We start from the raw sequence: 13,508 nt of genomic DNA on the forward strand, positions 1-13,508 counted from the left end.
AAGCGCCCTACATCTGGCAGTGGCTGTTCCTGGCATTACACCTTAATAGGACTGAGCTGCAATAACAGCCACTACGAGTGAAGAGGAAACAACGCTCATTGGATTACTGTGAATCCATAACTATAGGGATTGTAGTTGTACCCAGGCCCAGGAGCCTTAGGGGCCCATAAAGCCTCTCTTCTCCATATAGGGAGCCCAGTACTATGAAAAAAGCATTATAGTTGGGGGCCCTGTTACAGGTTTTGCATTGGGGCCCAGGAGCTTCAAGTTATGCCTCTGCGTGAACCATTCAGTCACTTGATTGATGGGGGATGCCAGGAGTCCGAACCCCAATAATCGGATATCGATGCTCTATCCGGCCGTCAAAGTTATAAAGCCCGTTAGTAATTAAATGCACTTGAATTGTTACCATTGTGACATGATCAGTAACGGGTCGGCACGTCCACAACCCTACAACCGGTGATTTATCTGTTTGCAGCTGTTGTTGACTTGTTTGCCCTTTAAAATAACCTGCACAGTGTATTTCTGGAGCCCAACGTACGGAAGTGTGACCTGAGTGACGGGAATATCACTTACATCGGATAACTTGAATCCAATTTTGTTATAGAAAATGCCTGTAAAGAACGAGGCTGAACAAATATGTGACCGAAGAGCCGCTAACAGGACGTCAATCTTCCTGTCCTGGAAAGCAGTTCAACTGGAAACTCAATAAAACAGCTTTCTTTCCATTAAACTCTCATAGGGACATGGATGTTATCTTCTACCCTGGTATTATTCATACACAAGAATCACCCGTAGGTGGCGCCATTATAAAAACAGACCTTATAACTCAATAGATAATTGTATTTAGAAGGTTTATCTGCCATTAGCAATCCTGAAAGGTCTTAGAAAAAAATGTTGATCACAGATAGATTGTCCTTCTCCTGAGATCCCCAGCAATCACCTGTAATCTGTGAACCTGACACCAAATGCTCAATTCTCCTGCAGCGCCACCACAGGAAAAATGAAGCATTACATGTTGCTCATTGCAGTAAATGGGGCATACATGTAATGCAAGGACATGCTGGGTCCTCCAGAGAAAGATGGTCTTAGTATCTGCTCTTTGCTCCAGCTGATTGATATTTCCTTGAGGGTATTAACTCATTTCATGTCAAGAGTTTTTTAAGCCAAACAATTCTGTTAAACAGACCCTCTTATGTCTGTCCTGTGGCGGTCATCCAGTGGGTGCATCAACAGCCTTTAGTATTATTAGGACATTTAACAGATGCACCCATTAAATTATCTTTCACCCTGACTGATTTTCTTTGACTCATTAAAGAGGTTGTCCAGGGAGGGGAAATACTTACCTTATTGAGATAGGTCACATGGTATGGCCCTTCTGTAGGGTTGTCACCTGGTCAGTAAACCACTGGCCCAGATGGTGATGATGCTTATTTTTTACCGGACATGGCTCATAAAAAAATAATAACCTAGTTTGTGCACCTCCGAACAGACAACAACTCTGTCATCAAGTGCTATTACTTAATATGAAGTTCCCATGGGACGCCTCTGCAGGACTCAGAGATCCTCACTCCTCACCCCGACGTCTGTGTTCCTGCACGTACTGTACATAACACAGACACCGGGAGGAAGAGTGAGGATCTCTGAGTGCTGCAGCAGTGTCTGATGGGAAATTCGCACTTGATGATGTCATTGCTGTCTGGTTGGAGGTTCAGAGTTGGGCAAGGAACTTAAATGGGGCCACTGATGTGGGCATTATTACTATTGGGGCATCTGAGAGGGGGCACTCTTACTACTGGGGTCACTAAGAGGAGCTGCTGTTACTATAAGGGCCACTGGAATAACTGGTAAAACTTTGTGTTATACCATAAGCTATGCCCCAAACCATACCCGTAAACCATGCCCCCTTTAACCTTGTCCAGTATTTTTTGGTGATAAAGATGGCAACGCTATCCTTCCATTGGCTATGGTGTCATCGCAGGGAGCTGGCTGTTCTGTCATTTAAATAACTAAGCCACCGCCCTTGTCTATCTCTGCATTGGTCATGACATGGGAGGAGGCAGGCTTAGTTATTGAAATGAGCCAAATAACCAACCGCCTGCGATGATATCAAGGATAACAGAAGGCCCATAACACATAATCTGGTGTTGGAACTGGGCTGGAAGTGGAGTTTCCAACACTGCTAGACTGGATAAGTATGTCCTATCACTGAACAACAGCTTTAATAGGGTATTACTGGTGTTTTGGTAATATTGATCCATTGTATAGGCCATCAATATATGATGGGTGGAGTTCTGATCAATGGACCCCAGTTGATCAGCAGAATGAATGGGCTATGGTGCTCGCATTCAAGTTAAGAGGACGAAGCTGTAGTACCATCATTTCTATTTGACTACTTCAACATCGGTACAAGTATTGCAGGAAACCTGGGACTATACCCTAAATGAGTGGGTGATGCTTGGTATAAACTAATCAGCTGTTGATTTAGACCTCAAGACAGACTTGACAATAAACTCTATGGATAACACACTGTGCAACTGGCATATGAGGGAGATGGAATAAATCCTCCACAGTGCCACCTACTGAAAGGCAGCATTCCTTCGAGTCAAAGTGGGACTTTTTATACAAGTCTTGCTACAATGACTGGGAATCAAAAGCAAAGCCAGACCCCATGTACATACAGCTGTTTCCGGGTTATTGCCCATCATCAGTGTACAGTAGGAGTCTGGCTTTTGCTAGTGAGAGGCCAGGGACAGGGGTCAGAAACACTCTTTTCTCCTTAGGGAGAGCAACTATATACTATAAATAAGTGAGGAGACTCAAATGGCCACGCACGCTCCTCTGGGTAATATGCAAATAAGGGAGATGGAATAAATCCTCCACAGTGCCACCTACTGAAAGGCAGCATTCCTTCGAGTCAAAGTGGGACTTTTTATACAAGTCTTGCTACAATGACTGGGAATCAAAAGCAAAGCCAGACCCCATGTACATACAGCTGTTTCCGGGTTATTGCCCATCATCAGTGTACAGTAGGAGTCTGGCTTTTGCTAGTGAGAGGCCAGGGACAGGGGTCAGAAACACTCTTTTCTCCTTAGGGAGAGCAACTATAGTCTCCTCACTTATTTATAGTATATAGTTGCTCTCCCTAAGGAGAAAAGAGTGTTTCTGACCCCTGTCCCTGGCCTCTCACTAGCAAAAGCCAGACTCCTACTGTACACTGATGATGGGCAATAACCCGGAAACAGCTGTATGTACATGGGGTCTGGCTTTGCTTTTGATTCCCAGTCATTGTAGCAAGACTTGTATAAAAAGTCCCACTTTGACTTGAAGGAATGCTGCCTTTCAGTAGGTGGCACTGTGGAGGATTTATTCCATCTCCCTTATTTGCATATTACCCAGAGGAGCGTGCGTGGCCATTTGAGTCTCCTCACTTATTTATAGTATATAGTTGCTCTCCCTAAGGAGAAAAGAGTGTTTCTGACCCCTGTCCCTGGCCTCTCACTAGCAAAAGCCAGACTCCTACTGTACACTGATGATGGGCAATAACCCGGAAACAGCTGTATGTACGTGGGGTCTGGCTTTGCTTTTGATTCCCAGTCATTGTAGCAAGACTTGTATAAAAAGTCCCACTTTGACTCGAAGGAATGCTGCCTTTCAGTAGGTGGCACTGTGGAGGATTTATTCCATCTCCCTTATTTGCATATTACCCAGAGGAGCGTGCGTGGCCATTTGAGTCTCCTCACTTATTTATAGTATATAGTTGCTCTCCCTAAGGAGAAAAGAGTGTTTCTGACCACTGGCATATGAGTAATAATAGATATGCAGATATAAAATACAATTGCATCACCTTCATCCCGCTTCACACTATGGCCTAGATGGAAGGGATATCCAAAGCGGCACCCTGAGATGAGCATATTGATGGGCAATGTAATTCAGTATCCTTAAAGGGGTTGTCTCGTGAAATCAAGTGGTGTATACACTTCTGTATGGCCATATTAATGCACTTTGTAATGTACATTGTGCATTAAATATGAGCCATACAGAAGTTATTCACTTACCTGCTCCGTTGCTAGCGTCCTCGTCTCCATGGTTCCGTCTAATTTCGCTGGCGGCTTGCTTTTTTAGACGCGCTTGCGCAGTCCGGTCTTCTGCTCTGAGCACGAGCCGCTTCAGTGTGCTCGGCGCTACAGCTCTTCTGCGCATGCGCAGACGAGCTGTATCTTCTCGGGAGCGCGCTGGAGCGGCCATTCTGCTACCATCCTCTCTTAGAGGAAGGTGCAGAAACTTGAGCCGCCCAGCCGTGCCGCCCAGCAGTGCCGCCCAGCCGCGCCGCCCAGCCGCCCAGGTAAGTGATGGGTGACGGACTGACGGGGGTGACGAGTGACGGACTGCCGCTGTGGCCCCGGAGCCTACCGCTGGGCCCCGGGGCCTACCGCTGTGGCCCCGGAGCCTACCGCTGGGCCCCGGAGCCTACTGCTGTGGCCCTGGAGCCTACCGCTGGACACCGGGGCCTGCCGCTGTGGCCCCGGAGCCTACCGCTGCGCCCCGGGGCCTACCGCTGTGGCCCCGGAGCCTACCGCTGGGCCCTGGAGCCTACCGCTGTGGCCCTGGAGCCTACTGCTGGGCCCCGGGGCCTACCGCTGTGGCCCCGGAGCCTACCGCTGTGGCCCCGGAGCCTACCACTGGTCCCTGGGGCCTAGCGCTGGGCCCTGGGGCCTAGCGCGGGGGAGCCGGGGCCTAGCGCCGGTTACCTGCTGCCTGGCGGTGGGTGACTGTGGCCCAAGAGCGTGTGCCGTGGTCGGCGGCCGCGGTGGGTCCGGTCAGCGGCTGCGGTGGGTCCGGTCGGCGGCTGCGGGGCGTCTGGTTGTCAGGGAGAAACAGCTGGTAGCGTCTCGGGAGCGCGCACGTTGGGCTACAGCAAGCGACGGGAAAAGAGCCGGCGGCCATCTTGGGGAAACTTTTTATAAGTTGCTGAAACGCTGGAACTGTAAGTAGAAACCGGCTAGAAAAGTCATTTACAGGGGGGCTTAGTAATGTATGCTTAATAAGGGGGACTGGGCAAAAAAAAAATTTCACTGCTTCCTCGAGACAACCCCTTTAATACATAACAGTAAATAAGATGAGAGATTCACCAGGCGATGACACGAGATATCACGTTCTAACAGGACGCTGAATTGTGTGATAAATAGCCGGATGCGCTAATAATTGCTAAAAATATACATTTTATTTTAGGAAAGCATTATTACCTTTTATTCATCATAATTAGACTAATATAATCAATAACACACTGAGAAAAAGGCATAAGGGAGCTCTAACACTGCAGCATCTAGTATGAGGGAGCTCTGTTATAGAATCATAGAATGGTAGAGTTGGAAGGGACCTCCAGGGTCATCGGGTCCAACCCCCTGCTCAGTGCAGGATTCACTAAATCATCACAGACAGATATTTGTCCAGCCTTTGTTTGAACACTTCCATTGAAGGAGAACTCACCACCTCCTGTGGTAACCTGTTCCACTCACTGATCATCCTCACTATCTAATATCTAATCTGTGTCTCCTCCCTTTCAGCTTCATTCCATTGCTTCTAGTCTTTCCTTGTGCAAATTAGAATAGGGCTGATCCCTCTGCACTGTGACAGCCCTTCAGATATTTGTAGACAGCTATTAAGTCTCCTCTCTGCCTTCTGTTATGCAAGTTAAACATTCCCAGATCCTTTAACCGATCCTCATAGGGCATGATTTGCAGACCGCTCACCATCTTGGTAACTCTTCTCTGAACTTGCTGCAGCATCTGGTATGACAGAGCTCTATCACTGCAGCATCTGGTATGAGGGAGCTCTATCACTGCAGCATCTGGTATGAGGGAGCTCTATCACTGCAGCATCTGGTATGAGGGAGCTCTATTACTGCAATGTCAGGTATGAGAGAACTCTATTAGCAGCAACCGCAAAAAAAGATCGTTATCACTGCAGCAAAAGGTACAAAGCAGCTGTATTACTGCAGTAAGCGGTACCGGGTAAGAAAGCTCTATTACTGGAGGAACGGGACTGCAAGAGCTCTATAACTGCAGTAACAGGAGTAATAAAACTATAACTCCAGCAACAGGTATGACAGAGCTCTAGCACTTTACGAGAAACTGAGTAACCTGCGTAAAAGAGCTCTAACACCACAGCAACAGTTATAAGAGAGCACTAACATTGCAGCAACAGGAGCTCTAATACAGCAGCACGAGGTATAAGAAAGTTTGATCGCTGCAGCAGCAGATATAAGAGAGCTCTATCATTGCAGCACCAAATATAAGAGAGCTCTATCACTGCAGCAGCAGATATAAGAGAGCTCTATTACTGCAACATCAGATATAAGAGAGCTCTATCACTGCAGCAGATATAAGAGAGCTCTATTATTGCAGCAGCAGATATAAGAGAGCTCTATCACTGCAGCAGCAGATATAAGAGAGTTCTATCATTGCAGCAGCAGCTATAAGAGAGCTCTATCACTGCAGCAGTGGATATATTAGAGAGCACTATCACTGCAGCAGCAGATATAAGAGAGCTCTATCACTGCAGCAGATATAAGAGAGCTTTATCATTGCAGCAGCAGATATAAGAGAGCTCTATCACTGCAGCAGCGGATATAAGAGAGTTCTATCACTGCAGTAGATATAAGAGAGCTCTATTATTGCAGCAGCAGATATAAGAGTGCTCCATCATTGCAGCAGCAGATATAAGAGAGCTCTATCATTGCAGCAGCAGATATAAGAGAGCTCTATTAATGCAGCATCAGATATAAGAGAGCTCTATCACTGCAGCAGGTATAAGAGAGTTCTATCACTGCAGCAGCAGATATAAGAGAGCTCTATTAATGCAGCATCAGATATAAGAGAGCTCTATCACTGCAGCAGATATAAGAGAGCTCTGTCACTGCAGCAGCAGATATAAGAGGGCTCTATCACTGCAGCAGATATAAGAAAGTTCTATCACTGCAGCAGCAGACATAAGAGAGCTCTATCACTGCAGCAGCAAATATGAGAGCTCTATCACTGCAGCAGCAGATATAAGAGAGCTCTATCATTGCAGCAGCAGATATAAGAGAGCTCTACCACTGCAGCAGCAGATATAAGAGAGCTCTATCACTGCAGCAGCTAGTATCAGAGAGCTCCATCACTGTGGAAATAGGTATAAGAGAGCGCTAACACTGCAATAACAGGAATAAAAGCGCTGTAACACTGAAGCTGCAGGTATAAGCGAGCTCTAACACTGTGGCAATGGGTATAAAGAAGCAGTAACAGGTAGAAGAGCGCTCTAATACTGCAGTAACAAGTATGAGAGCTCTACCACTGCCTTTTACTCTGTGTATCTATAATTTCCCTCTATAACACCCTGAAATGTATCCTAACATGAAAATAATATGGAATTTACAGTCACCCGCTGACAATCACCACGGCTACACATGGGTGTCTGAACACTGCTTGCCATACAGACACTAGCCTAATGCAGCACTGTCCATCAGGACATACATTCAGATCTCCCTCTCCTTACTCTATCCATGACATAGATCAGTGCATAAAAATATAATAGTTTAGCGGACAGCGCTACATCCATGCTGTAATTGTATAAGGGCTTTATCAGTGTCCTCTCCACTTTCCACTGCAGGAAATGAAAAGTCACGTTGTACGGGACAGTTCTGATGGACAGCGACGTCCAGGAAGGCGAGGTGCTATGTCTTTTTAGCTTTTGTGCTTTGGTAAATTTTTCGGGAGCTGGATGGGATCGGTTGGGCTCTCTCTTTGACAGAATTCGGTTTCTTCTGCTTCACACTGGGTCTTAAGCACTTTAAACTGAGGATTTCACAATACTTGTTGCACTGGTGTAAGGCCTTGAATTGATCGATGAATGATACCGAACAGTTTCCTTTAAATCCTTTGTATCTGTAACAGATAGAAACAATGCGGTTACAAACTGTGGTTAAAAAGAAAATGGGTCAAGAACTAGGCAATGTCTTTTCTGGGTCCTTATACCCCAGTAATTAGCTCCAAAGTTAGCTCCAAATGGGGTTGTCTCCTGCTGGACCTATGAGGCCCATTAGACTAGAAATAAATGTAAGACACGGTCAGATTATGGCAGAGGAGACAAAACAAGTGTCTCTCCTGCCTGTCTTTGCCATGACTTACATAAATAGATGCGCTTTGCAGGACTCTAGCAATTAATCTGATTAAATATCATGTAATGCAACCTTCCCCTTGCCGAGGCTCCTGTAGGCACTCCTTTCTATGAGTCAGAACACTTTTGTGGGTTGGAGCCGTCCGTGTATTACATAATATGAGCACTTATAACATTCTTACCAGCAGTCTTGATTATCGCAGGGCAGTCTTGATTATCGCAGGACAGTCTAGCGAGTTGGATTATAAAAGGGGGAAGGTTTATTCAACGGTCGCAGTTCTGGACATTTTGGAGGCACTCCTATGTAGAACAGAGGTGTGGCTTAAAGGGGTTGTACCAGAATTTGAAGTTATGCCCTATTTACAGAATAGGGGGAAACTTTCAGATCAGTGGGGTTCTCACTGCTGAGACCGTTGCTGACCTGTGGATAGAAGATAACTTCAAATTCTGGTACAGCCCCTTTAAATTGTTTCATGATTTAGGGTTCAACTATGGATAAACGTGTTATAAGGCCATTATCCCTTCCTTATGATCAGAACTAAAGGCCCATTTAGACAAAACGATTATTGTTCAAAATTCGCTCAAAAGCCATCTTTTGAGCGATAATTGTTGTGCCTAAATGTGCCCATCTTTCAGTTTTCTGTCAAACAACAGTTTTCAGTTCTGCTTGAAAACCATTCTTCGACAGCACAGCTGATAAGCAGGACCGCACGCTATGTTCTGCCGGGGGGATGGGGTAAGGGCTGATTACGGCTGATTGTTTTGCCTCAGATGTCAGCCCTGCCAGCAGAACAGCTGATAAGCAAGACTGCACGCTGTGTCTGCTGTCCATGGTGCTGAATTCTCCATGGGGAGCTAGAGATTACATTGTTTTCTGTTAGCAGCCCATGGCTGAATAATGGAGATTTTATGTAAAACGATCACTGATCTTTGGAAAAAAATTATCTGTGTGTCTAAATGGGCCTTTAAAGGGGGTTCCAGCTCTGAAGTAATTACCGTTATCAAGGTGAGGGCACCGCTTAAGGCCCATTTACACACACAGATATCTTTCAACAGATTGAAAGATCAGCGATCGTTTTGCATAAAGTACTAATAGGCACTAATTGCTATTAGTATTTTATTAGCTGCATTTGCATGCAAATGAGCTTCTGGGACCTATTAGGCTAGGTTCACACTGGGCAGATTTGCCACGGGAATTCCGTCCGTAATTTAGCTGCAGCAAATCCGCCTGCGGCCGCTAATCCCGGGGTTGGCCAGCCATGTGGATTCGCCAGCCACACTATTTCCAATTTTTTTTCCACTGCGGCCACGCTCACCTCTGTGGGAGCGCCGGCCGCAATGGAAGAGTGTGTGGCCAGGCCACTTCAAAACCCGCAGCTAAGTTTTTGAAGCAGCACTTTCCTGGCTGAAATCTCGCATTTTTTCGCTGCGGCCAAACTGCAAGATTTCTGCCTGGAATCCACCCAGTGGGAACCCAGCCTCATAAAATTCAGCAGGAGGTCTGAGCTCTGTAATTAGTTCCATTGTTCAGCCATGGGCTTCCCGTGGCGAATTCAGCACCATGGACAGCAGACACAGTGAGCGTCTTGCTTATCAGCTGTTCTGCTGGTAGGGCTGAGAGCTGATAACAGCTGTAACAATGTTATGAGCTGTAATCAGCTCTGAACTACTGTTTTCAAGCAGAACTGAAAACCGTTCTTTGACCGAACAGAGAAAGATGGGCACATTTAGACACAACAATTATTGCTCAAAAGACAGCTTTTGAGCGGATTTTGAGCAATAATCGTTGTGTCTAAATAGGCATATAGAAAGTGCCATATCTGGGATTTAATAGGTAACTATAATGTATAATGTATAGGGATTGGCTTTAAACAGGTTCACAGGAACTAAAATTTTGCTAATGTTGAAATATAACAGGTCTTAACTTGCTGGATGTGCTGTCTCCTCTTTTTCTACCTTTTTAATATTTTATTATCAAAGGTTATTAAAAGTTACATTTTTAAATTTCCGTAAAGACGTTTGTTTCTGAAAATTGATAACCTACCCTCAGAATAGGTCACCAATAGTTGATCGATGGAGGTCTGCCACCTGGGACCCAAGCCAATCAGCAGTTCCCTGGGCCACTCTTATGTTGAATACAGCACAAAGCTGATAGTGCCATACATCGTGCAATGGCCTGACATGGTATTACAGGCGCAGCTCCCATTGATGTGAATGAGGCTAAGCTGCAATACCATGGTGGGCCACTGCACAATGTACAGCGCTACCTGCTTCTTGGTCCTTACAGTGGCCTGGTGAACAGCTGATTAGTTGGGGTCCTGGGTGGTACACCACTGACAATCATCTATTGATGTCCTGAGAATAGGTCAACAATATTTCAGAGCTGGAGAACCTGCTTAATTGTATAAGGCTACTTATAAAAGTGTACGGTAATGGTGGTGGGGTGTGTAATTGTAGTTTAACTGTTGATATAAAACAAAATAAGAATTTAATTGACCAACAAACTGATCATCAAAGCTTCAGCTGAAAAGCCAGTGAATAAACAACACAGCATTTTAGTGGTTCGGTATCATTCAGCATTCATTAAACCGTCACAACAGCTCAGTAATAGGAAGCTGGAACAATTAGGGCTGAGGGATTACACAGTCATGAGTCACAATCTGCTCCTTACTAAGAAGTGACATCAGTGACTATCGCTGAATGCTTCCCACCCACTTGCACGACTCCAGAAACTATACTGCATATCACCTTTGGGAATCATCTGAGCTTTACGTGTTACGGAGCTCCATATCCCCTATATAGACAGTTTTTACTGAGCAGGTCTCCATTCTAGGACAGAGGGGATTCCTGAGCGGGAAATCCCGCTCTATGATATTCATAAGCCAAGATCCATTTGAATAGCAGTTTGAGAGGCATCTGTGGCAGTAACTACAGTATTTGGGGGTATCTGTGGCTGGCACTCTAGGGATACATGGGGCTTGTACTTTATGGGGCATCTGAGGAAAGCGCTGTACGGTGACATATCTGGCAGCCACTTTTGGTAGACTGTGTGATGGGCACTTTTCTAGGTATCTGTGGAAAATACTGTATGGGGTAGGCAGCTGGCATTCAATATTAAAATATCCTCCGTAGCTCAATAAGGTATCAGGAATATCAATGCTGCCTCCCTGCCATGAAGTAAGCATAAAGTCTTAGGTGTCCTCGTTCAGGGAGCTCTCCTTTTACTGTTATCTGACATGCTGTAGCAATTTGCTCTGCCTCAAACACGAGATGTCACTAGAGCCTGGGGAGGTGAGTATCCTCCTAGACAACAGGATTAATTTACCCATTTACCACACTAGACCACCTGGGTTAATGATATTAAAATCTACACTGCCCTGGACCACAAGGGATGTTAACATTAACCCTCTTCCCTTCTATAGACCACCAGGGATGTTAACATTAACCCTCTTCCCGTCTATAGACCACCAGGGATGTTAACATTAACCCTCTTCTCTTCTATAGACCACCAGGGATGTTAACATTAACCCTCTTCCCTTCTATAGACCACCAGGGATGTTAACATTAACCCTCTTCCCTTCTATAGACCACCAGGGATGTTAACATTAACCCTCTTCAATTCTATAGACCACCAGGGATGTTAACATTAACCCTCTTCCCTTCTATAGACCACCAGGGATGTTAACATTAACCCTCTTCCCTTCTATAGACCACCAGGGATGTTACATAAACCCTCTACCCTTCTATAGACCACCAGGGATGTTAACATGAACCCTCTTCCCTTCTATAGACCACCAGGGATGTTAACATTAACCCTCTTTAATTTTGTAGACCATCGAGAATATTAACATTAACAGGTAGGCAAATGTGAATCCACCTTGCCACACACTAGTTTGACTTTGGTCTATTTTTGGAGGCAGCACCTGGGGTAGCCCGGTCTTTACCCTTGACCCTTCCAAGCAAGATACAGTCTTTGCTACAGATCTCCCAAAACCTTACACGCACAGCTAGTCCTGATATTGTGGCTGCTGACACTGTACTGGGCTGAGGTACGATACCTGATGGTCTGAATGGGGGTGTAGTAGAGAAACAGGCTATAGTCAGGGCTCGAGGCACAGGTGCAATAACGAGGTCCAAGATGAAGGTCAGGGGAGATAGCAAACAATAACAGAGATCAGAGCTGAGGTTAGGGAGAACAGAATAGTCAAAGTCAGACAAGGGTCAGTACCAGAACAAACACAACCAGGATGCAACCAGAATACAACCAGGGGCTTGGTCACAAATGGCAATAGGAAACCAATTGCTTTGGCTCCCCCTTACATTGTGAATGCCTAATAAAGGAAGTGCAGGAACCATACTGGAGGGGGGTGAGTTATGACCCTAATGAGCAGAGGGGAAAGAAGGCAGGACCTAATATACCAAAGACCGAGCATGGTGGTGACTAGTCGTAGCTTCAAGAGCAATTGAGCTGCAACACATTAACCTTTTTCACTTCTCTAAACCAACAGAGATGTTAATGCTAACCCTTTTCACTTCTCTAGACCACCAGGAATGCTAACATTAACCCTTTTTACTTCTTTAGACTACCAGGGATTTTAACATGAACTCTCTTTGCTTTTCTAGACCGCCATAAGTGCTTATATGAACCCTCCTTCCCTCTGTAGACCACCACAAGTGCATACATTATCCCCTTTCCAGCTCTAAACCACCCAGGATGTTAATATTAACCCTTTTTACGTCTCTAAACTACCAGAGTTTTTAACATTAACTCTCTACACTTCTCTAGATTACCAGGGATGTTAATATTAATCCTCCTTACTTCTGTAGATCACCATTGGTCCATTCATTAACCCCTGCACTGTTCTAGACCACCAGGGATGTTAACATGAACTTTATTCACTTCTGTAGGCCACCAGTGTTGTTAACATTAACCATCGTCATTTCTTAAGACCACCAGGAATGATGACATTAACCCTCTTCACTTCTTTAGACCACTAGAGGTGCTTATATTAACCCCTTCACTGCTCTAGACCACCAAGGATGTTACCACTTACTCCTTCCGTACCTTAACAGACAGTATATCAGAATTGTGCCACGTGTATCATTTACTTATTTGAGCACCGGGAAAACTGGCAATAGCCCCTTAACTACCCAAGAGCACAAGTGATGTTGGCATTAATCCTTTAACTACTCTACATCCCACAGATATAAAATGCTAAAAAGTATTTTTATGAAGCCACACCTCCCATAGTCGCACCACATTTTTAGCTAACCAGAATATTTTGGTGGCAACCGTGGTACACTTATGAGGATCTGTCCGTCCTGAAATAGTCACCAAGTAATAATCCAAT

The 13,508-nt window shown here is 45.3% G+C and overlaps 1 protein-coding gene across 1 annotated transcript in view; it reads right to left on the minus strand.

The window, feature by feature from the left end:
• Positions 1–4,862: 4,862 nt before the first annotated feature.
• The window catches only part of ALPK2 (alpha kinase 2), a 69,235-nt gene continuing 60,589 nt past the window's right edge, over positions 4,863–13,508 (minus strand). The window contains exon 10 of the mRNA XM_066602544.1: positions 4,863–7,925. Coding sequence (XP_066458641.1) covers positions 7,715–7,925 — 211 coding nt within the window. The 3' untranslated portion in view covers positions 4,863–7,714. The remainder of the gene's footprint in view (positions 7,926–13,508) is intronic.

This window comes from Eleutherodactylus coqui, chromosome 5, assembly GCF_035609145.1.
Source record: "Eleutherodactylus coqui strain aEleCoq1 chromosome 5, aEleCoq1.hap1, whole genome shotgun sequence".
Classification (NCBI taxonomy): Eukaryota; Metazoa; Chordata; class Amphibia; order Anura; family Eleutherodactylidae; genus Eleutherodactylus; species Eleutherodactylus coqui.